At 40.0% G+C, this 15,450-nt stretch overlaps 4 protein-coding genes across 6 annotated transcripts; 2 read left to right on the top strand and 2 right to left on the bottom strand.

Annotated features, from left to right (window-relative positions):
- Positions 1–2,673: 2,673 nt before the first annotated feature.
- On the top strand, positions 2,674–5,024 carry nr2c2ap (nuclear receptor 2C2-associated protein). Its single transcript, XM_071202844.1, has 4 exons — positions 2,674–3,115; positions 3,293–3,383; positions 3,848–3,953; positions 4,465–5,024. The coding sequence occupies exons 1-4, from the start codon at positions 3,078–3,080 to the stop codon at positions 4,560–4,562; spliced, it is 333 nt and encodes a 110-aa protein (XP_071058945.1). The 5' UTR covers positions 2,674–3,077; the 3' UTR covers positions 4,563–5,024.
- Positions 5,025–5,343: 319 nt separating this feature from the next.
- On the bottom strand, positions 5,344–7,492 carry rfxank (regulatory factor X-associated ankyrin-containing protein). Its single transcript, XM_034081189.2, has 9 exons — positions 7,256–7,492; positions 7,044–7,148; positions 6,783–6,887; positions 6,613–6,678; positions 6,403–6,503; positions 6,181–6,306; positions 5,947–6,013; positions 5,711–5,791; positions 5,344–5,631 (listed from the first exon to the last, which is right to left on the bottom strand). The coding sequence occupies exons 2-9, from the start codon at positions 7,141–7,143 to the stop codon at positions 5,579–5,581; spliced, it is 699 nt and encodes a 232-aa protein (XP_033937080.1). The 5' UTR covers positions 7,144–7,148; positions 7,256–7,492; the 3' UTR covers positions 5,344–5,578.
- A 24-nt stretch (positions 7,493–7,516) lies between these two features.
- On the top strand, positions 7,517–12,124 carry borcs8 (BLOC-1 related complex subunit 8). Of its 2 annotated transcripts, XM_034081192.2 has the most exons (6): positions 7,517–7,640; positions 7,837–7,949; positions 8,604–8,668; positions 8,751–8,858; positions 9,445–9,509; positions 11,570–11,659. In XM_034081192.2, exons 1-5 carry the CDS (start codon positions 7,604–7,606, stop codon positions 9,485–9,487), a joined length of 366 nt encoding a protein of 121 aa, XP_033937083.1. In that variant the 5' UTR covers positions 7,517–7,603; the 3' UTR covers positions 9,488–9,509; positions 11,570–11,659. The 2 variants fall into 2 exon arrangements, with proteins under 2 accessions (XP_033937083.1, XP_033937082.1); XM_034081191.2 differs by lacking the exon at positions 9,445–9,509 and having other exon boundaries at positions 11,570–12,124.
- Positions 9,522–14,745, bottom strand: tmem221 (transmembrane protein 221). Of its 2 annotated transcripts, XM_034081188.2 has the most exons (4): positions 14,698–14,745; positions 13,493–13,689; positions 12,153–12,238; positions 9,522–11,303 (listed from the first exon to the last, which is right to left on the bottom strand). In XM_034081188.2, the coding sequence occupies exons 1-4, from the start codon at positions 14,734–14,736 to the stop codon at positions 10,762–10,764; spliced, it is 864 nt and encodes a 287-aa protein (XP_033937079.1). In that variant the 5' UTR covers positions 14,737–14,745; the 3' UTR covers positions 9,522–10,761. The 2 variants fall into 2 exon arrangements, with proteins under 2 accessions (XP_033937079.1, XP_033937078.1); XM_034081187.2 differs by lacking the exon at positions 14,698–14,745 and having other exon boundaries at positions 13,493–14,115.
- Between the last annotated feature and the right edge of the window lie 705 nt (positions 14,746–15,450).

Below are 15,450 nucleotides of genomic sequence, written 5' to 3'. Positions count from 1 at the left end.
ACACACACACACACACACACACACACACACACACACACACACTTGCTCCCGTGGTTATGAGAGAGACAACAAAACATTAAAGCTCACACTGGTATTGGCGCTTTAATGGGATTATCCAATTTGCTGTGAATCAATAAAATCGTTCACCTCACAGCTCTAGCTTAACACAGATGTAGTATTTAAAGATATCTTTCCTATATTCTTTATGTTTAGATCTAACGGTTGTTATTGGTTAGCTGATCGATCCCCTTCTTTTGAGGCCAAGCAGTATCTGTAAGCTAGTCCTCTCTTCCTAATCGATTCTTTGACCTTTGAGTCTCCTAGACACAGTGAGACATGCAGGTACAAATATGAAGGGGAACAGCACGTAGCCTCTTATGGCCAGACTATTGGGCAAACAGATGTGCAAGGGCCAATGTTGAATGTATTATGCTCTTAATTATTCATTTTGAGCTGGCAGGACCTTAGTTAAGTTAAGTCAAGTTTATTTTTGTGCTTCAGAATACCAGAAAATAGGCAAAAATCATACATGACAAATCAAAAACATAACATGATAACATAAATGATGCATAAGATAGTCTATATAAACATGTAAAATAATTTAATATACATTATTACAGAAAAGGGAAACAAATAAAGAGGTATGATGTTGTTAGTGCTATCATTAAAACGGGAATAATAGTATAATAGTTTAACCTTTTAGACAACACACAAACCGATGGTAGAATGTGGCTGACTGTATTTACTCGAGTAATTTAACTTGATTTAAGTATTCCCAGGTCCTATCTACTCCTCTACATTTCAGAGGGTGATATTGTACTTTGTATAGCATGCTATGCTTAGCTTTAGTTAATTGACATCAAAGTTCCTATCTAAAAAAAAATGCTATCTATCTAAGATTGAGATTAGCAATACAATTTACAATCAACAAATTATGTCTAAAGATAAGCCTTTTATAGATCCCTTTTTTCACAAGCTAGCCAACAGTAGACTAATCTAGTAAAAAATAAATCCTGCAACATTGTGATGATGACAAATACACCAATGTCATTCATAATGGACAATTCTGCACAATGACCACATTAAATCTATGTTGATGCTAATGCGTTTCAACTTTAACTTAAGTACATCATGAATGAAGGACTTTTACTTGTAACAGAATAATTATAAAAGGTGGTATAAGGGCTACTACTTTTACTAAGTAAGAAACATACCTGAATCTTCAACTACTGTTAAAAGCTAACTGAAAGCTTGCAAAGGGAACTATGTTTTAGTCTGTTTTTGAAAAGAGGACAGTGTTGTAGTCAGTTTGTGGAAGATTTCATGAGTTCACTGAGCATTTTAACAAAGTAGAGATAAGCCATTTATAGATGTGGTTTTGATGGGAGCCAGTGAAGAGAAGTTAAAATAGGACCCATGTGTCCAAACATTTTGTTTTTGCTAAGTACTGTGTCTGCGTCACTCTGGATACGCTGGAGTTTATTTATCACATGTGGTGTTCCCCCCACAATCCAAGCTCTGTCTTTCGTAAACGGTGAAAAGGTTATAAATCAAGAAAATAGAGGCTTCTCAATACTCAAATGTCCCCTCCTCGACTCCCCTCCTCGACTCCCCTCCTCGAGACTTAGACCCGCCCACAGGAGATGCGAGCGGAGGACCGAGGAGGGGAACCGAGGAGAGAGGAGGGGAAGCAGCAGACGTTTAAAGAAATGAGAACTCCTCTCCTCTGAGCGGTCATATTAAAGCGACGTCCGTTCATTATGACGTGGCAACAGCTGCATCAGCTGTCGAGTGTTTTGTCATATTTTATAATCTCTGTTAGATCAGCTGAACATTGTTCCCCCACATATTTTATTTGAATTCATTGAGAGTGCGGTATAATGAGACAATACCAGGCTACAGATGCGGACACACACACACAAATATATTTATATAAATATATACAATTTAAAGTATGAGAGCACTCTCATAATAACGTAACACAGTCAGAGACTGGATATATCCCCCCCCCCTCTCTCTGGTCGCTGAAATGGGGAATTGAAATTACGGGCCAAAAGTTGTATTTGCAAGTATTAAAAGTAAGGACATCAAACCAACTGAGACCCGTCTGTCCGCGGCATCTGCGCACTGTACAACACACACCTACACACTGTACAACACACACACACCTACACACTGTACAACACACGCACCTACACACTGTACAACACACGCACCTACACACTGTACAACACACTGTACAACACACGCACCTACACACTGTACAACACACACCTACACACTGTACAACACACACCTACACACTGTACAACACACACCTACACACTGTACAACACACACCTACATACTGTACCACACACACCTACAGCTGCTAAAGCATAATCAGGCTACAGCCGTTGTGTATTTTATTATGTGAAGCACTAAATGGTTTTAGAAAAATATGGACTCTTTGTAGATATCTACTAAACTAAAGCAAATAAAGAGAGTAGGCCTGTTATACTGAGTGATATATATTTTACACACTGCTCTGCTTTCTGCAGGACCTCACAGCTGTTCTCACTGTAAACATCGCGTTGCGATGAGAGCAGGTTCTCAAATAATATCCAGGGGATGCATGCAGAGCTGTCATTGGCTGAGATAAGTCCGGCCGTGCGTCACGCCTCCACCGTTCCCGGAAATGCATCCGCGGAGGAGCCGTGGAGGAACCATCAGTGTCTCCTCGGTTATAGCTCCTCCAGAGAGCCTCCTCGATGCTCGATCCTCGGTCCTCGGTGTGCATTTAGAGAAATGAGACGTCCTTCAAAATGGCGCGCTGAAATTCATTTCCGGGTCACTACCGGAGGACCGAGGAGTCGAGGAGTCGAGGAGGGGAAATTTGAGTATTGAGAAGCCTCTAATGTCTTACCTTCATTTAGGTCAGCAGCAGAGAAGCAGAAATTCCATTCAAAGTTTGTGCATTCGTGGACGAAACGTGACTGCCATCTTGTGGCGGGAAAAGGAAAAGCTACCCATTGACGTCACTGTCGCAAAAACAAACAAACATCGCTTTACGGTAGTTTGTGATTTTAAAATTCGACATGGCATCTTCATTGATTTGCAGCGAAACTCAAAGCAGGTAAATTACAACTGTAAATGAATCGTGTTTATTACTTTAAAGATAACCAATGGACTTATATGTAAGGCTGTCTCTCATTAACTTAAATAAATACCACGCTAATTCAACCATCCTAGATAATGCCACATGTTCTGCTGTATGTCACCCTCCTGTTGGCTAGTGTTGTTGTCATTTCAGGGTGAGTACAGTTTTAAACAGAGATGTGAAGCAGTATGGAAAGAAGTACATGTTTGACTGCAACGAAGAGACGTGCTGGAACTCAGACCAGGTACATTTGCATATGTGTCCCAGTAGCATGAAAAAAAACGTATTGCATATACTGTATATGTACTTTATATTCTTATATTATAGCTGTAAACACTTTAAGAAAAAAATAATGTTTTCTTTAGTTTTTTTTACTTTACCTCCTTTTCCTGCATTGCATTCATTGTGGGATACTACAGTAGTAGTAGTAGTAGTAGTAGTATAAAAAGTGGTCCTTGCTAAGCCCTAAATATCCCCCTGGCCTCTCATAATTTGTGTGGGGCAAACTGGTTTAGGCTATACAAAAAACGAACAAAGTCACATCTGTTTAGTGGGTTTTCCAATGTAAGCAATAACACTAGGTATTCCAAACTACTAACAATTCATATCAAATAACAATAAACAAATATTCTTTAAGACTTCTCACAGAAAGTGATTGTTCTACTGTACGTATGTCTGAGAGAGTCATTCACATCTTCTCTTTGACAGGGTGACTGTCAGTGGGTGTCTCTGGAGTTCCCTCAATCTGTCAAAGTGTCAGAGTTAAAGGTCCAGTTCCAGGGAGGCTTCTCTGCCAAGACATGCAGACTACACGGTAAAACTCAGAGATAAAATATTCTAACTTTAAGCCTGGTCACAAATTGTTTACTTATCCATACTTGCTTAAGTGTTCTCATGTGTTTCATTTTACAGACAAGATCTAAGGCAGGGGTCTGCAACCTTTTTGACCGAAAGAGCCATTTTGCCCCCTTTTCCATCAATTTTTTTTTTGTCTGGAGCCGCAAAACATATTTGATAGCTTGATTGCTTATAAAGTCAGGTTATTCGCCTGCAAGAAAAGGCGCTTGCGCGGGACCGTAGCAGGATATGACGCATATTTGAGTTGACCTAATTAAAACCGTTTTGTTTTTTATTTATGTGTCAAAATACAAGATACAAAACATTTTCAACCGTGTAACAAAATATAAATAGTCCTACAAATATTTTATTTTATTTCCTTCTTATTTTTGTCTAAGCTCAAGGGAGCCAGAGCAGAGGGGTTGCCGACCCCTGATCTAAGGTGTAACAAGATAAGGTACATTATTTTCCACTTTTTCTTACAACAGGTTGCCCGAAAGATGGAGCCTTTACCCAGATCTGCGATTTGTATCCAGAGGACGACAACTCTCTCCAGATATCCTTCAGTATTACTGTGCAGCATTAGATGGTAGCCCTGTAGTTTCTTGAAATATTCCATGCTAAATGTTTTAGATATAGTTAACCTACATTTTCTACAAAACATCATTCATTGCATTAATTATAATAATGACAAATGAGGATGTTTCCCACAAATATAACATGAAAAAGCCACTGTATCAGAAATATATGGAATTGGAATTTAATTCATTCAAACATTCATTCAGTTACAGCAGCTTGGCTGTATCTGTCACTCTTACACAGTGTTTCCTTTTACTGTTCTACATGGTTCATAATAAGCATCAGACAATATTTTCCTGGCTATGCCTTTCACTATGCTTATCTTTTTCTTAACTCCACACCCACATCTTTCCCATACAGGAGGCCCCTGCTGTGGACAAAGTAAAAATAATGTTTGAGAATAGTGCCGACTTTTTTGGGAGGATTATTGTTTATTCCTTAGACATCCTGGGGGGGAAAACCTCATGACCATTTTTTGAAGGCCTCTCGTGAGAGAGGAGGGGGCTCCTGAGTAAAGTGCTGCATGGTGTGGAGGCACTTGGGAGACATGTCATCTGTTCTGCCACCTCATGAACTGATGTGAAAGTGGCCTTTTTTGGTATGGACTATTTCTGGGACCTGTCGAGCCATTTCGCTCTTCATTACTGAAACACAAAAGGCTTGGCACTGACTCTGACTCTGAGCTTTAATTGCAGATTGAATGGGTATTTTGTTCTCCTAATATATTGTAATGGTGCTTTTTTTCTACTTATATCGTGCCTTTGAATTGAAGCCTCAGACCAGTGGAACACAGTATAAAAATATGTTTTTATTAAAACTTGTTCATTGCTGTGCTTCAGCCAAACAAAAATAAAATCTGCTGCAAAACAAAGCATTTAGTCCTTGTTTGTACATAGTAGATGAACAATGTAATGCATACAAATGGAATAAACAATAGGTATAAAATAGCAAATGATGGTAATGTCTCTGAAGAGCTGTTAGTAGATCTGAGATAAACAGCGTCCGACCGTTTTTTTATTCTTGTCATGTAGGTGGTGTGTACAGCTTCAGAATATGGTCCTCCAACACTTTCTGAACTAGAAAACAAAATAAAAAATGTTTGACGGTAACCTTTAAAAAATATATATTTGTTAGATTTAAAAACACAATACATACTCTTTGTGTGTCCAAGGGCAACAGCTAAGGCCATTGGACTGTACCCAGAGTCAGACTCGATGGTCATGTCTGCGCCTTTGGCTTAAAAAGAGAGTAAGGGTAATTATTAAGCATTCATTACATTACATTGCATTTAGCTGACGCTTTTATCCAAAGCGACTTACGTGCGTTCGACCAACAACATTCAAACAGATGTTTCCACAATCATGGCTCTACATAATAAACATGCAATGTACCTAGGAGTGACTCTACACATTTGATGTGGTTCCCTCGCACAGCATAAAGTAGAGGAGTTCCCCCATTCTGTTAAAAAAAACAAGAATTCATTAAAAAGAGAAACTATCCCATTCTAGTTATATTTTCCTTTAAATATGTTGTATCCATCTTAATACATGTGTGTTGCTTGCCATAAGACATACATCTTGTGAACTTGTGATGAAATGCCAGACATAAAGAAAGTGATGATGTACCCAGTCAAATGTGTTAATGTCTACTCCATGTCTGAGAAGAGAGTCCACAATGTCCACGTAACCCCCGGAGCTGGCCAGGGTCAGGGCGCTCTCTCGCTCCTTCGCAATGGTTTTGGGGTCTGCACCCTAGAACAAAAAATCCCCAAAACACAGGGTAAGATGGTGCATTTAGTCTTGATAATATGTGCACGTCTTTATGGACTGCAGTCGCTTACTTCTAACCTTTTCCAATAGGAAATCCACCACAGCTTTCTCTCCAAACGCTACTGCCCACATGAGAGGCGTGAAGCCCCGTTCATCCTGTTGACTTAGCAGTGAACTGTCTGCAAAATAAAAACCAGTCACTGCCGATCAGTGGGAATCTTTGTACAACTTACTGGCAGGCAAAATAAACATGATGTATAACTGCTTAGTGACAGCCAGAATTCTCACCTTTACTCAGGTGTGCAGCCACCTGTGAAACATCGCCTTGAGCTGCCAACTGATGTATAGACAGAGCTGAGGGGAATAAAATATGAATAACTTAATCTGCTAAAGACAATAAAAATACCATGATTCCAACAAATTGTATAAGCACTTTGCCCAACAAGCATCCTACTTACAGTCCAATGTTGCAGGGCGGACTGTAACCTCATTCCCACGCTGCTTGTTAGTCAGAGTGGTGGGATGTATGGACTCTTCATCCACATCCATGATTTCTGGAGACACTGGCCCAAGCAGATCAACTACAGTCATGTCTGTGTCACTGCTATTTATTATTTTAAGACTACAAACGTCAGGGGACAGATGCTATACAGACATGTATCAATAAAGTCACCACAGATAGGAAACCTAAGCTAAAAGATACAAATACACACACATACCATTGGACCTCTCATCTGTTGACTCGGGAGGAGAGACATAAGCGTTTGATGACCGAATATGTTGGCCATCTGCAACCTCTTCATCACCTTTGTCCTCCATGATCACTGCAATAAAAACAAATCATGAACTACCCAAACATTTTTGCACTGGTCTCAAGACAAGAAAAAGTAGCAAAAATCACTTTGTAAAGCAAATTTCCCCGTCCACTCACCACATCGAGGCTCAGTCTAATGCGCGCTAACTTCCTTTTGTGAACACTGAAAGTGAATAATCTCCACTCGCACGATGGGTCTTTCTGACCATTGAAGTGTACCGAGATATATATATTTTCGCTCAGTTGATTAACTAGTTATACAATCGTAGTTTACAATGAATCAAGGTTTGAATCTAATCGTGTTCCGTATCCCTGCCGTTTGTGCTATTTGAAGGAAGAACTGACTGTTGATGATCGATGTTTCTGTCCGGAAGATTGTCGTGTGACACATGACAACAAAAATACGGAAGAAGCGAGAATCAGCTGACATACATCTGCATTTTGTTGTGTCTAACTACGTGCATTATGGAGGACCAGGAGATGCAACTGAAAGTGAGACGAGGTAAATTTCAATTAAATAAACCTACATCATTGTTACCTTGTAAACGCTTGTTGGCTCAAATTAGCTGTTAAGCTAATGCTATGCAAGTGTTGTACATCGCGTATTTGTCCATTTCCCGTGCTGCTGAATTTTTTCCTCTTTTTCTAACCTATGTCCCGAATTCTCTGCTTTTGTCTGTACTTTGTTGATTCTGCAGTTAGTGATAAATTCACGGAGAGCATGTACGTGCTAGCTAACGAGCCGTCAGTGGCTCTGTACAGACTGCAGGAGCACGTCAGAAGGTCCCTGCCCGAACTGGTGCAACACAAGGTAAACAACCTGCTTTGTTATACTGTTGCAGAAAGCAAAATACATGTTAAACAGCTACCACATTAAAGTTAAAGTCAACACAAATATATTTTAAAAGAATTCTCGTGTTCAAGTATATTTAGCAAGAAGAAATATTGTTATATCAAGAAACAAAAAATGTAAATGTCATTATTATTATTTCATATGGACTTATGAAACACAGCAAACAGCACAGTCCCCTAATGTGTTCCGCCTGTTCTCTTTATGATGACATTATCTGTATGTCTGCTATTTAATTAAAGACCATTGTTATTTAAATCAGACATTTAACACTGTGGTAACATTGAATTATGACTGTTGGTTGGGAGTAGTTTTTGTATGATACACAAATATTGCCAAGTCAAACCAAAGATCTCCCCAAAAATTGTAAAACAACTTATCCACACCTTCACTTCCTCCCACCTGTATTACTATAATTCATTGTTTACCTGCCGAAACAATGCATCAGTTGGATGTAGGGAACTCAGCTCTCCAGTCCTGGATTTGTACTATCATGGATTTTGTGTTTTGTGTTAAAACAAGTTATTTGCTTTCAAATTCTAGACAGTACCAACTCGTCTTATATATTTTTCCTGTATATTTGATGCTGGTATTTTGTTATCATGTTTCACACAGACTGACATGCAGAGCTGGGAGGAGCAGAGTCAAGGAGCTATTTACAGTGTAGAGTATGCATGCAGGTGAGGAGAAGCATAGACCTACATATTCGCAGACTTCTTGTCTTGACTGTTAACACTTTTATTGATCTCTATGTTTTTGCAGTGCTGTGAAGAGCATGACGAACAGCAGCTTGTATTTCAAAAACATTGACGGCCTCCTTCGTCAGGCCATTAACATGAAGGAACAGATTAGCAACTCTCAAGGACGCAGGTAGGAGGCAGCAGTGAACATGCCGACTGAGATACATTAATGTCTGAAGTGTAGGGGTACAAATCAAGGGTTACTTCTTCAATCATTTGGACAAGGAACAGGTAAACATGTTAATCTTTCCAAACTAAAAATAGGCATTGACATAGTTATTTTCAGATAATAATTATTTTAGAACTTTTTTGGCTGTACACCTTTTAAAAGTGTCAAAGATACTCTTGTCAGTCACTGTACTTTCATATTTCCCTATATCTTTAACACAATTGACTAATTTGAGAGTAAAATGACTAGTGACTCTTGAGTTGTATCCCCTTTTGATTCAGTCTTTGTTCCACATCACACTTTTTTTTTGTTCATGCAAATCCTTGTTTGCCTTTGTTTTGTATAATCCTATAATAATGACCGTTAGTATTTTTGGAACATCAGCTAATACAACTTTGGTTCAGTTCTTGCCATTTTATTTTCCCAATAACTGCAAAAATAATTATCTGGTCTCTTCTGAACTATTTTGTAGTTAATGGGAACATCATTTTTTCATTTTTGTTTTCTGTTTTATTTGTTTTTTTGTTCCATTGACACCTGCATGCAGCTTACATGATGTCCCTCCACATGCCCCGCCCACTTCCTCATGACCTCTGGACTGAGGTGTCCAAGGTCAGTGTTTTCCCCAGACTTGATGTAATCACATTCAGGATGATATTACATATTTTCTTTTCTTTTTTAGAAATAATTAAAATGTGCATTTTAAATGACATTTAAAGTCAACAAGTTTTTTTCGTGCACAATATTTTAATCTCATTTTGGGTGTCAAGCACTCACTTTTTCTCTAAATTCATTTAATTTAAAGTTGATATGAAACCATTTTTGATTTTTGAACAAAGCATTACGAAACATCTCTGCACAAATATTTGGCAAAGGCTACCATATACAGTGGAATAAAGTATTCACATTATTACAATGAAAGATATACATTTGCCAGATTGATATTTGGGCAACAATGATGAGATTTAAATCAAGCTCATTCACATAAAGCACTACACATTGTACAAAATGTGTGCTCAAAAAGTTTTTGTGAAGTTAAAAATCAGAACAGGAGAAATCAGTTGATACAAATGAACATGTTATATGTTTTTTCCAACTGAGTCCGATATGTTCAGGATCAGCATTCTGAGTGTCAAATGGTACAAACTGACAGTTCTAACCCCTAGATTCCACCGGGTCCGTCTGCGTCGCATTACGGCGGCGTCCGCAAGGATCGCGGCCACTCTAGTCAATGGGTGCTATTCCACCAGACGCGCCGTGTTACGGCCCAGAAGCGTCTCGCCGCTGGGCTCCGCTCAAAATAGGATTCAAGTCTATTTTTCGACGCGAGGCGTTGCAGAGGCGGCGGGCAGGAAGTGGACCGGTGACAGCATCCGGCCCATCCCCCAAATAAACTAATTTGCAGACCCTATCCCTCCGTAGTGTTTCAAATAGGAGGAGAAATGCCAGCGTTCTCCTCCGGTTTACAGGCACTGTGTAAATTATATATATAGAATAATTATGATGAATGCATTTTTTTTTTACCACTAAAATACAGCAACACATCTTTGATTCATGTCGTTTATAACTGGGATATTACAATTATTATTAACTTTGTCTGTACAAAGTAGCCTGTCCAGGAAATATGCCCAAATCAACAAAAACTGCAAGCCGGCAGGCAAGACGCTCCGCTTCTGAAATGCTTCTGAAACGCGACCGGTAGGGTATGACGCCGGAGGAGGCCGGACCAAAACCGTGGCGCAGCCGTTACGCGACGCAGACGGACCCGGTGGAATCGAGGGGTTAGTCACACTCTTGCTAGCAGTCCCCTTTTGATGCTTAAAGGTCATCAGTGTCTTTAACCACAAGCTTAGCTTCCTTTGTTTCAAACAAGAGTAGAGTCTTTTGCAGTAATCCCTGACTTGCGTGCAAGGACACTCCTCATCTCATTGTTGACCCCATTCCAGGGTTTAGCCTGGGCCTGAAGTAGACCTGACTCAGTAGACAGGGTCCTGTGCATTCGGGGACAATTGCTACTGCTGCTGTAGCCGTCTTTATCACTAGCGTGGCCCTGGAAGCCCCCAGCAGGGGAGTACTGATGCTCCTGCTGGTACTGTTGCTGCCTTGGGTTGCCACATTGAGGGTAGGCGATCTGATGCTGGATGTGAGACTGACTGCGTTGCATCCTCGGTTTATCCACACCAATTTTAAGCTCGCAGGGTCGGGAGACAGGTGCAATGTTGCTTCTGTGGTCGTTCTGGTAGAGGGTGCCGAGGTGGTCGCTGTGGTAGTGTTTGGCACTCTGAGAAGCTTTCACCAGAGAGTGGATCACAACGACCAGCAGGATTAGGATCCCCGATGAGAGAACGCAAGCGCTCGCTATGCCTGTCTCCACTTCAAATATGAGGAGCATAAAGATGGACATAGCTGAAATGGAAGACAAATAGAGAATTTATTTAAAGCAGATACATTTAATAACCACAAACAATGTTGATCTGTGAGTGAAATCATTTTAAACAAAATAACTTTTAAGCTGCATCTGGGTCTGCTGCTAGTTTCTTTAATTTGGCTTCATTTTCACATTACTTTCTCCACTTCACAGCAATTTGATGCTTAAGAAAAATGTATTGAATGTTGTTGAAATGTCATATAAAGGTTAGCTATTCTTAGAGTTGTTCTATGTTTATCTCCAGGAAAAGGACTATGGACTCAGGCATGCTAAAGGAAGGGGGAGAGAAGCACAACTCTGGGATGTGACGTGACTTCCTGAGTTGGGTGTGTTGCATCTACAGTCTCTTGCTCCACTACCTTTTGATTGAGGCTGAAAGTGGGGTCAGAAGGCCGACACCTCCTCATTACAATGGAGTGGCTGCCTCCAGTGACCCCCCAGTACAAGCCGCTCAGTGGAACAGGGCACCACAGCGCTGCCAGATTCAGCATTAAAAACACTTAATTCATGGACGCTGCTCAAAGAATGCATTGTTCTCGTGGACTCGCTGGACAAACCAGAGAGAAAGCATCCGTGCTGGTTCTGCCCCTGCTGTTGAAAACCCATAGCACAGCCAATGTTTTGGTCACTACTTTTTTTGTCTTTGTGAATTTGTTGTCAAAAACTAGGATATCCCATGCATGCAAATTTATAAAAGCTAAACTCAAAAATCTGCTACAAGGTAAACTTTATTTAAGGATTAAATATATAAACTGCCATGTTTTTAAAAGGAACCTTAAAATAAACAACTACAATAACATCTTGTTTTTCACTCTTTTTATTGTTACCTGCCAAGTAGACAGAAACCCCCAGGCAGAAGAGTCCGATAGCCACGTGTCGCACACCTCTGCTATCCAAAAGGAACCAGTCTGCTCTGTTGAAACAAAAAAGTTCAATGTTTATCACCAGCTCGTAAATGAAGACCATTTATAGCAACATTTTCCTTTTAAACTCTTTTATTTTAATACAATTCAATGCATTTTGTGCAAAACCATCCAACTTCTCTCCGTCCTTTTTTATTTCTCCCCTAAAATATATGTATATAAAAGTCCTATAATATTTGATTATTGATTATCTAGGTTGGTTGCTATACAAGCTCATTATTATTCACATTTTCTGGGAATGTCCCCTCTGTCGTTAGGGAGGTCCTGGGTTATGTTGGGTTTATAAAGCGACGTGGGAAAGGGCCAGCCAGAAGCCGTGTGCTGGGTGCATAATGAGAGGAAGGCCATTGTTTAGACGGGATTCAGAGGGTTTGAGAGGTGGGGGTCGGCCAACAACATTGTAGCACAGGCCTCTTCACTCTGACACATAAGGAAGGCCCTTTATACTTCTGAAACTGTGTTTCTTTTAATGAAACTTAATGTAGTCAACTAGAACTTGCTGGGTTTTACGGAGATTAATTAAAGAAAAGTGTGTGGGCAGAGAAAGAAACTCATACAAAACAGATTAAATGTTTGTTTAAGTAGTGTTGTAAACACTACATAAGATAACAGCAAATAGTAGCCTACGTATGATGAAATAAAAGCTTTTATCATTTTAATCATTACCTTTCTTAAAGCGTTATGTTTTTGATTAATGCATCTATTTTCTTATTTAATGCTGGACTCTGTTTACCTTTGATTTGCTATACCTTATGTTTAAACGTTTTACCAAACGTAGCCTTGCATTTAAATGTGTATGGTCAACCATATACACCATGAACAAAAACCTTAAAAAATGAGTACAGTTGAATTAATATCTCTTTAGCATAGTGGCAATGACAGTTAGAAATCTAATGGCGCGTTTCCACTACCCACTAAAGCTAATCATAATACCAAGCCAACTGAATTGAGCAATGGTGAGTTAGTTGCTTATAAATTCAACTTGTATTTGTTACAGAAATACAAGTTGTGTTATTTCTTCTTTAAAAACGTGCACAGATATTCTATAAATGTCACTTTCTCGGTGTGTATTAATATTGCAATTAGCTGAAAAGCGAACACAGGTGCTTTTCAGAACTGACCGGAACTATCTGTTTCTGAACCATTTGGATAATCACCAGGACAACAAGTGAGTGAAGCGGCTGACAGGGCCTTCAGCAGGTTTTTTGTGGTAGAGGAGGTGCGTTATATACAGGCTAAAATACCTCTCGGTGTCCTGCTCTCCTCTGCAGACCTCTGTTGAAAAGTAGCTGTGGAGGAGACACACCACCACTGAGCTCAGATGGAGGGTGAGGGACAGGGCGGAGAGCACCGTGGACACCGGCAGCAGGACGGCCCAGATAGGAGCGGGGATCAACCAAGAGGTGGACGGGGGAGACTCCTTCACTGCCGCCTGTTGAGACTGAAGCTGGAAAATCAAAATGACCGATAAAACAGACATGATGGCCGATAAAATCCCCAGTAGAGACAGAACTATGAGTGACCGCTGGCTGTACTGGAGCGTCATCTTTTATCCTCAAATGCAGGCACTTTCTCCAGAGAATAAATGTTCGGACTACTTTAAATACACTTCTCCGGCGATCCTAAACTCCCCAAAAGTGCGCAGGCATTTCAGTGCGAATAAAAAGTATTTCTCGGTCCTTTCGGGATGAATGGTTCCCTCTGCAGCATGGATTTTTGCAGTAGTTTGCTGTTGTGGTAGAGCGCCCCGCTGCTCAGTCTGAGCATGTGATGTGCTTTAAATCCCCAGATTATAAACTTCGCAACAACAATGGACTTTTTCCTCTTGGATCCTCGGAAACAATGTGTCGACGCGCTACTGGGAAAGGGAGAGCTCACTGACCAAAGTAAAAACACCGTGACAGAACAAAGGGCATTTAAACAGTGCAGTCCGCCCTACACACTTTTACCAAATTAAAGTGCCTTTTTATAATGTGAGAAGTGGAGAAATGCATACTTAAAGCTTTAACTTTTAGGGCATACTCCAAAAGAAAAACAGACCGGAAAACTTAGACTACATTTTTATTATTATATCTTTATTAAACAAGGGCTGTGCATAAAATACAATGATCTCAAAAAGAAGAGATGCCAGATTATAGCCAAAAGTTAATTTCCATCAATCCCTGCAGGTACACATAACAACATTCAAACATTTCCTAGTGCCTTTCACACTAACAATTAAAACAGATCATAATACAGATGTATAAAATATCAATAGTACATTTATTTCCTGGGCTAATAGATTAGCCTACTTCTTATGATGTGATGTCACCTCCAAGTGATTACAAATATGTATTAGCTCATTTCAACAGGGCCAATTAATTGCCTGCTCATACAAACACTCAAATAATTGACCTTAACTTCATGAAAAGCTAAATCAAATGTGACTCCAAGTCCCGATAGTCCTTACGTTTTTCCTCTGCAAGATGATTCCGCGGCAGGTGTGCATTTCAGCTAACTCTTGAGGAATTTGAAGCAGCAGGGGCCACCTTAGCAGACCCTCATCATTGCAGAATACCCCTTGTATTCCTCCTGCAGCTCCTCTGACTCTCTGAATCTAATGATCTTTTCAACAGTTGCCACGGAAACAAGCACAATTTATCATGGGGATGCACTTTTTCCCCCTTGCATCCACTTATTTTACAAAAAAACAGCTGTCACCTTTGCTTTTATTTGCACATTGCAACCTTGTGAAAGTTACTTGTCCAGCCTGAATTCATAGAATTGATATTTAAAATTAACTCCATTTTCATTTCACATACCACTGCTGGACCGCAAACACCTTAAAGTCTGTGACCTGTGTTACAGAGGCCTTATTGTTCTGTTAACGTTTGGGGTTTGGTGGAGGGGGGGGGGGGTAGTAAAGGTGTAGCCATTATTCTGTTGAGATGTAGATAAGACTGTAGCTATAAAGGTACACAATGTGAACAATTGCTCTCACACATGTACACTGACCATGGAGGCTATTTCTGAATTCGACAGCCTCACCACATGCTCTAAAAGGACCGTGGCTGATCTTGTCGAAAGCAGAAGTGAGAAGTTTCAGGAAAATGAAAAAAAAAATGGACTTAACACGGAAAGTTCTCAAAGGCACCTTTCCACATCTCTGCTGTATGTATTATTAATTTGAAGTAACTGGTTGTTATTCCTTCCTTCAGCTTGA

This window comes from Pseudochaenichthys georgianus, chromosome 4 (genome assembly GCF_902827115.2).
Source record: "Pseudochaenichthys georgianus chromosome 4, fPseGeo1.2, whole genome shotgun sequence".
NCBI classification, from domain to species: domain Eukaryota; kingdom Metazoa; phylum Chordata; class Actinopteri; order Perciformes; family Channichthyidae; genus Pseudochaenichthys; species Pseudochaenichthys georgianus.
This window is presented reverse-complemented; position numbering and strand designations above follow the sequence as displayed.

Bases quoted from the DNA above. Each gene is read 5' to 3' on its own strand.
- nr2c2ap (XM_071202844.1), top strand. From the start codon at position 3,078: ATGGCATCTTCATTGATTTGCAGCGAAACTCAAAGCAG. The intron at 3,384-3,847 runs GTACATTTGCAT...TCTCTTTGACAG, and splicing joins CGTGCTGGAACTCAGACCAG to GGTGACTGTCAGTGGGTGTC. The intron at 3,954-4,464 runs GTAAAACTCAGA...TTCTTACAACAG, and splicing joins CAAGACATGCAGACTACACG to GTTGCCCGAAAGATGGAGCC.
- rfxank (XM_034081189.2), bottom strand. From the start codon at position 7,143: ATGGAGGACAAAGGTGATGAAGAGGTTGCAGATGGCCAACATATTCGG. The intron at 6,307-6,402 runs GTTAGAAGTAAG...TTTTTGTTCTAG, and splicing joins TGGATTTCCTATTGGAAAAG to GGTGCAGACCCCAAAACCAT. The intron at 5,792-5,946 runs GTACATTGCATG...TCTCTTTTTAAG, and splicing joins ATGTGTAGAGTCACTCCTAG to CCAAAGGCGCAGACATGACC.
- borcs8 (XM_034081191.2), top strand. From the start codon at position 7,604: ATGGAGGACCAGGAGATGCAACTGAAAGTGAGACGAG. The intron at 8,669-8,750 runs GTGAGGAGAAGC...ATGTTTTTGCAG, and splicing joins AGTGTAGAGTATGCATGCAG to TGCTGTGAAGAGCATGACGA. The intron at 8,859-11,569 runs GTAGGAGGCAGC...GTTTATCTCCAG, and splicing joins AGCAACTCTCAAGGACGCAG to GAAAAGGACTATGGACTCAG.
- tmem221 (XM_034081187.2), bottom strand. From the start codon at position 13,794: ATGACGCTCCAGTACAGCCAGCGGTCACTCATAGTTCTGTCTCTACTG. The intron at 12,239-13,492 runs GTATTTTAGCCT...TTGTTTCAACAG, and splicing joins GGAGAGCAGGACACCGAGAG to AGCAGACTGGTTCCTTTTGG. The intron at 11,304-12,152 runs GTAACAATAAAA...CTTCCATTTCAG, and splicing joins GGTTTCTGTCTACTTGGCAG to CTATGTCCATCTTTATGCTC.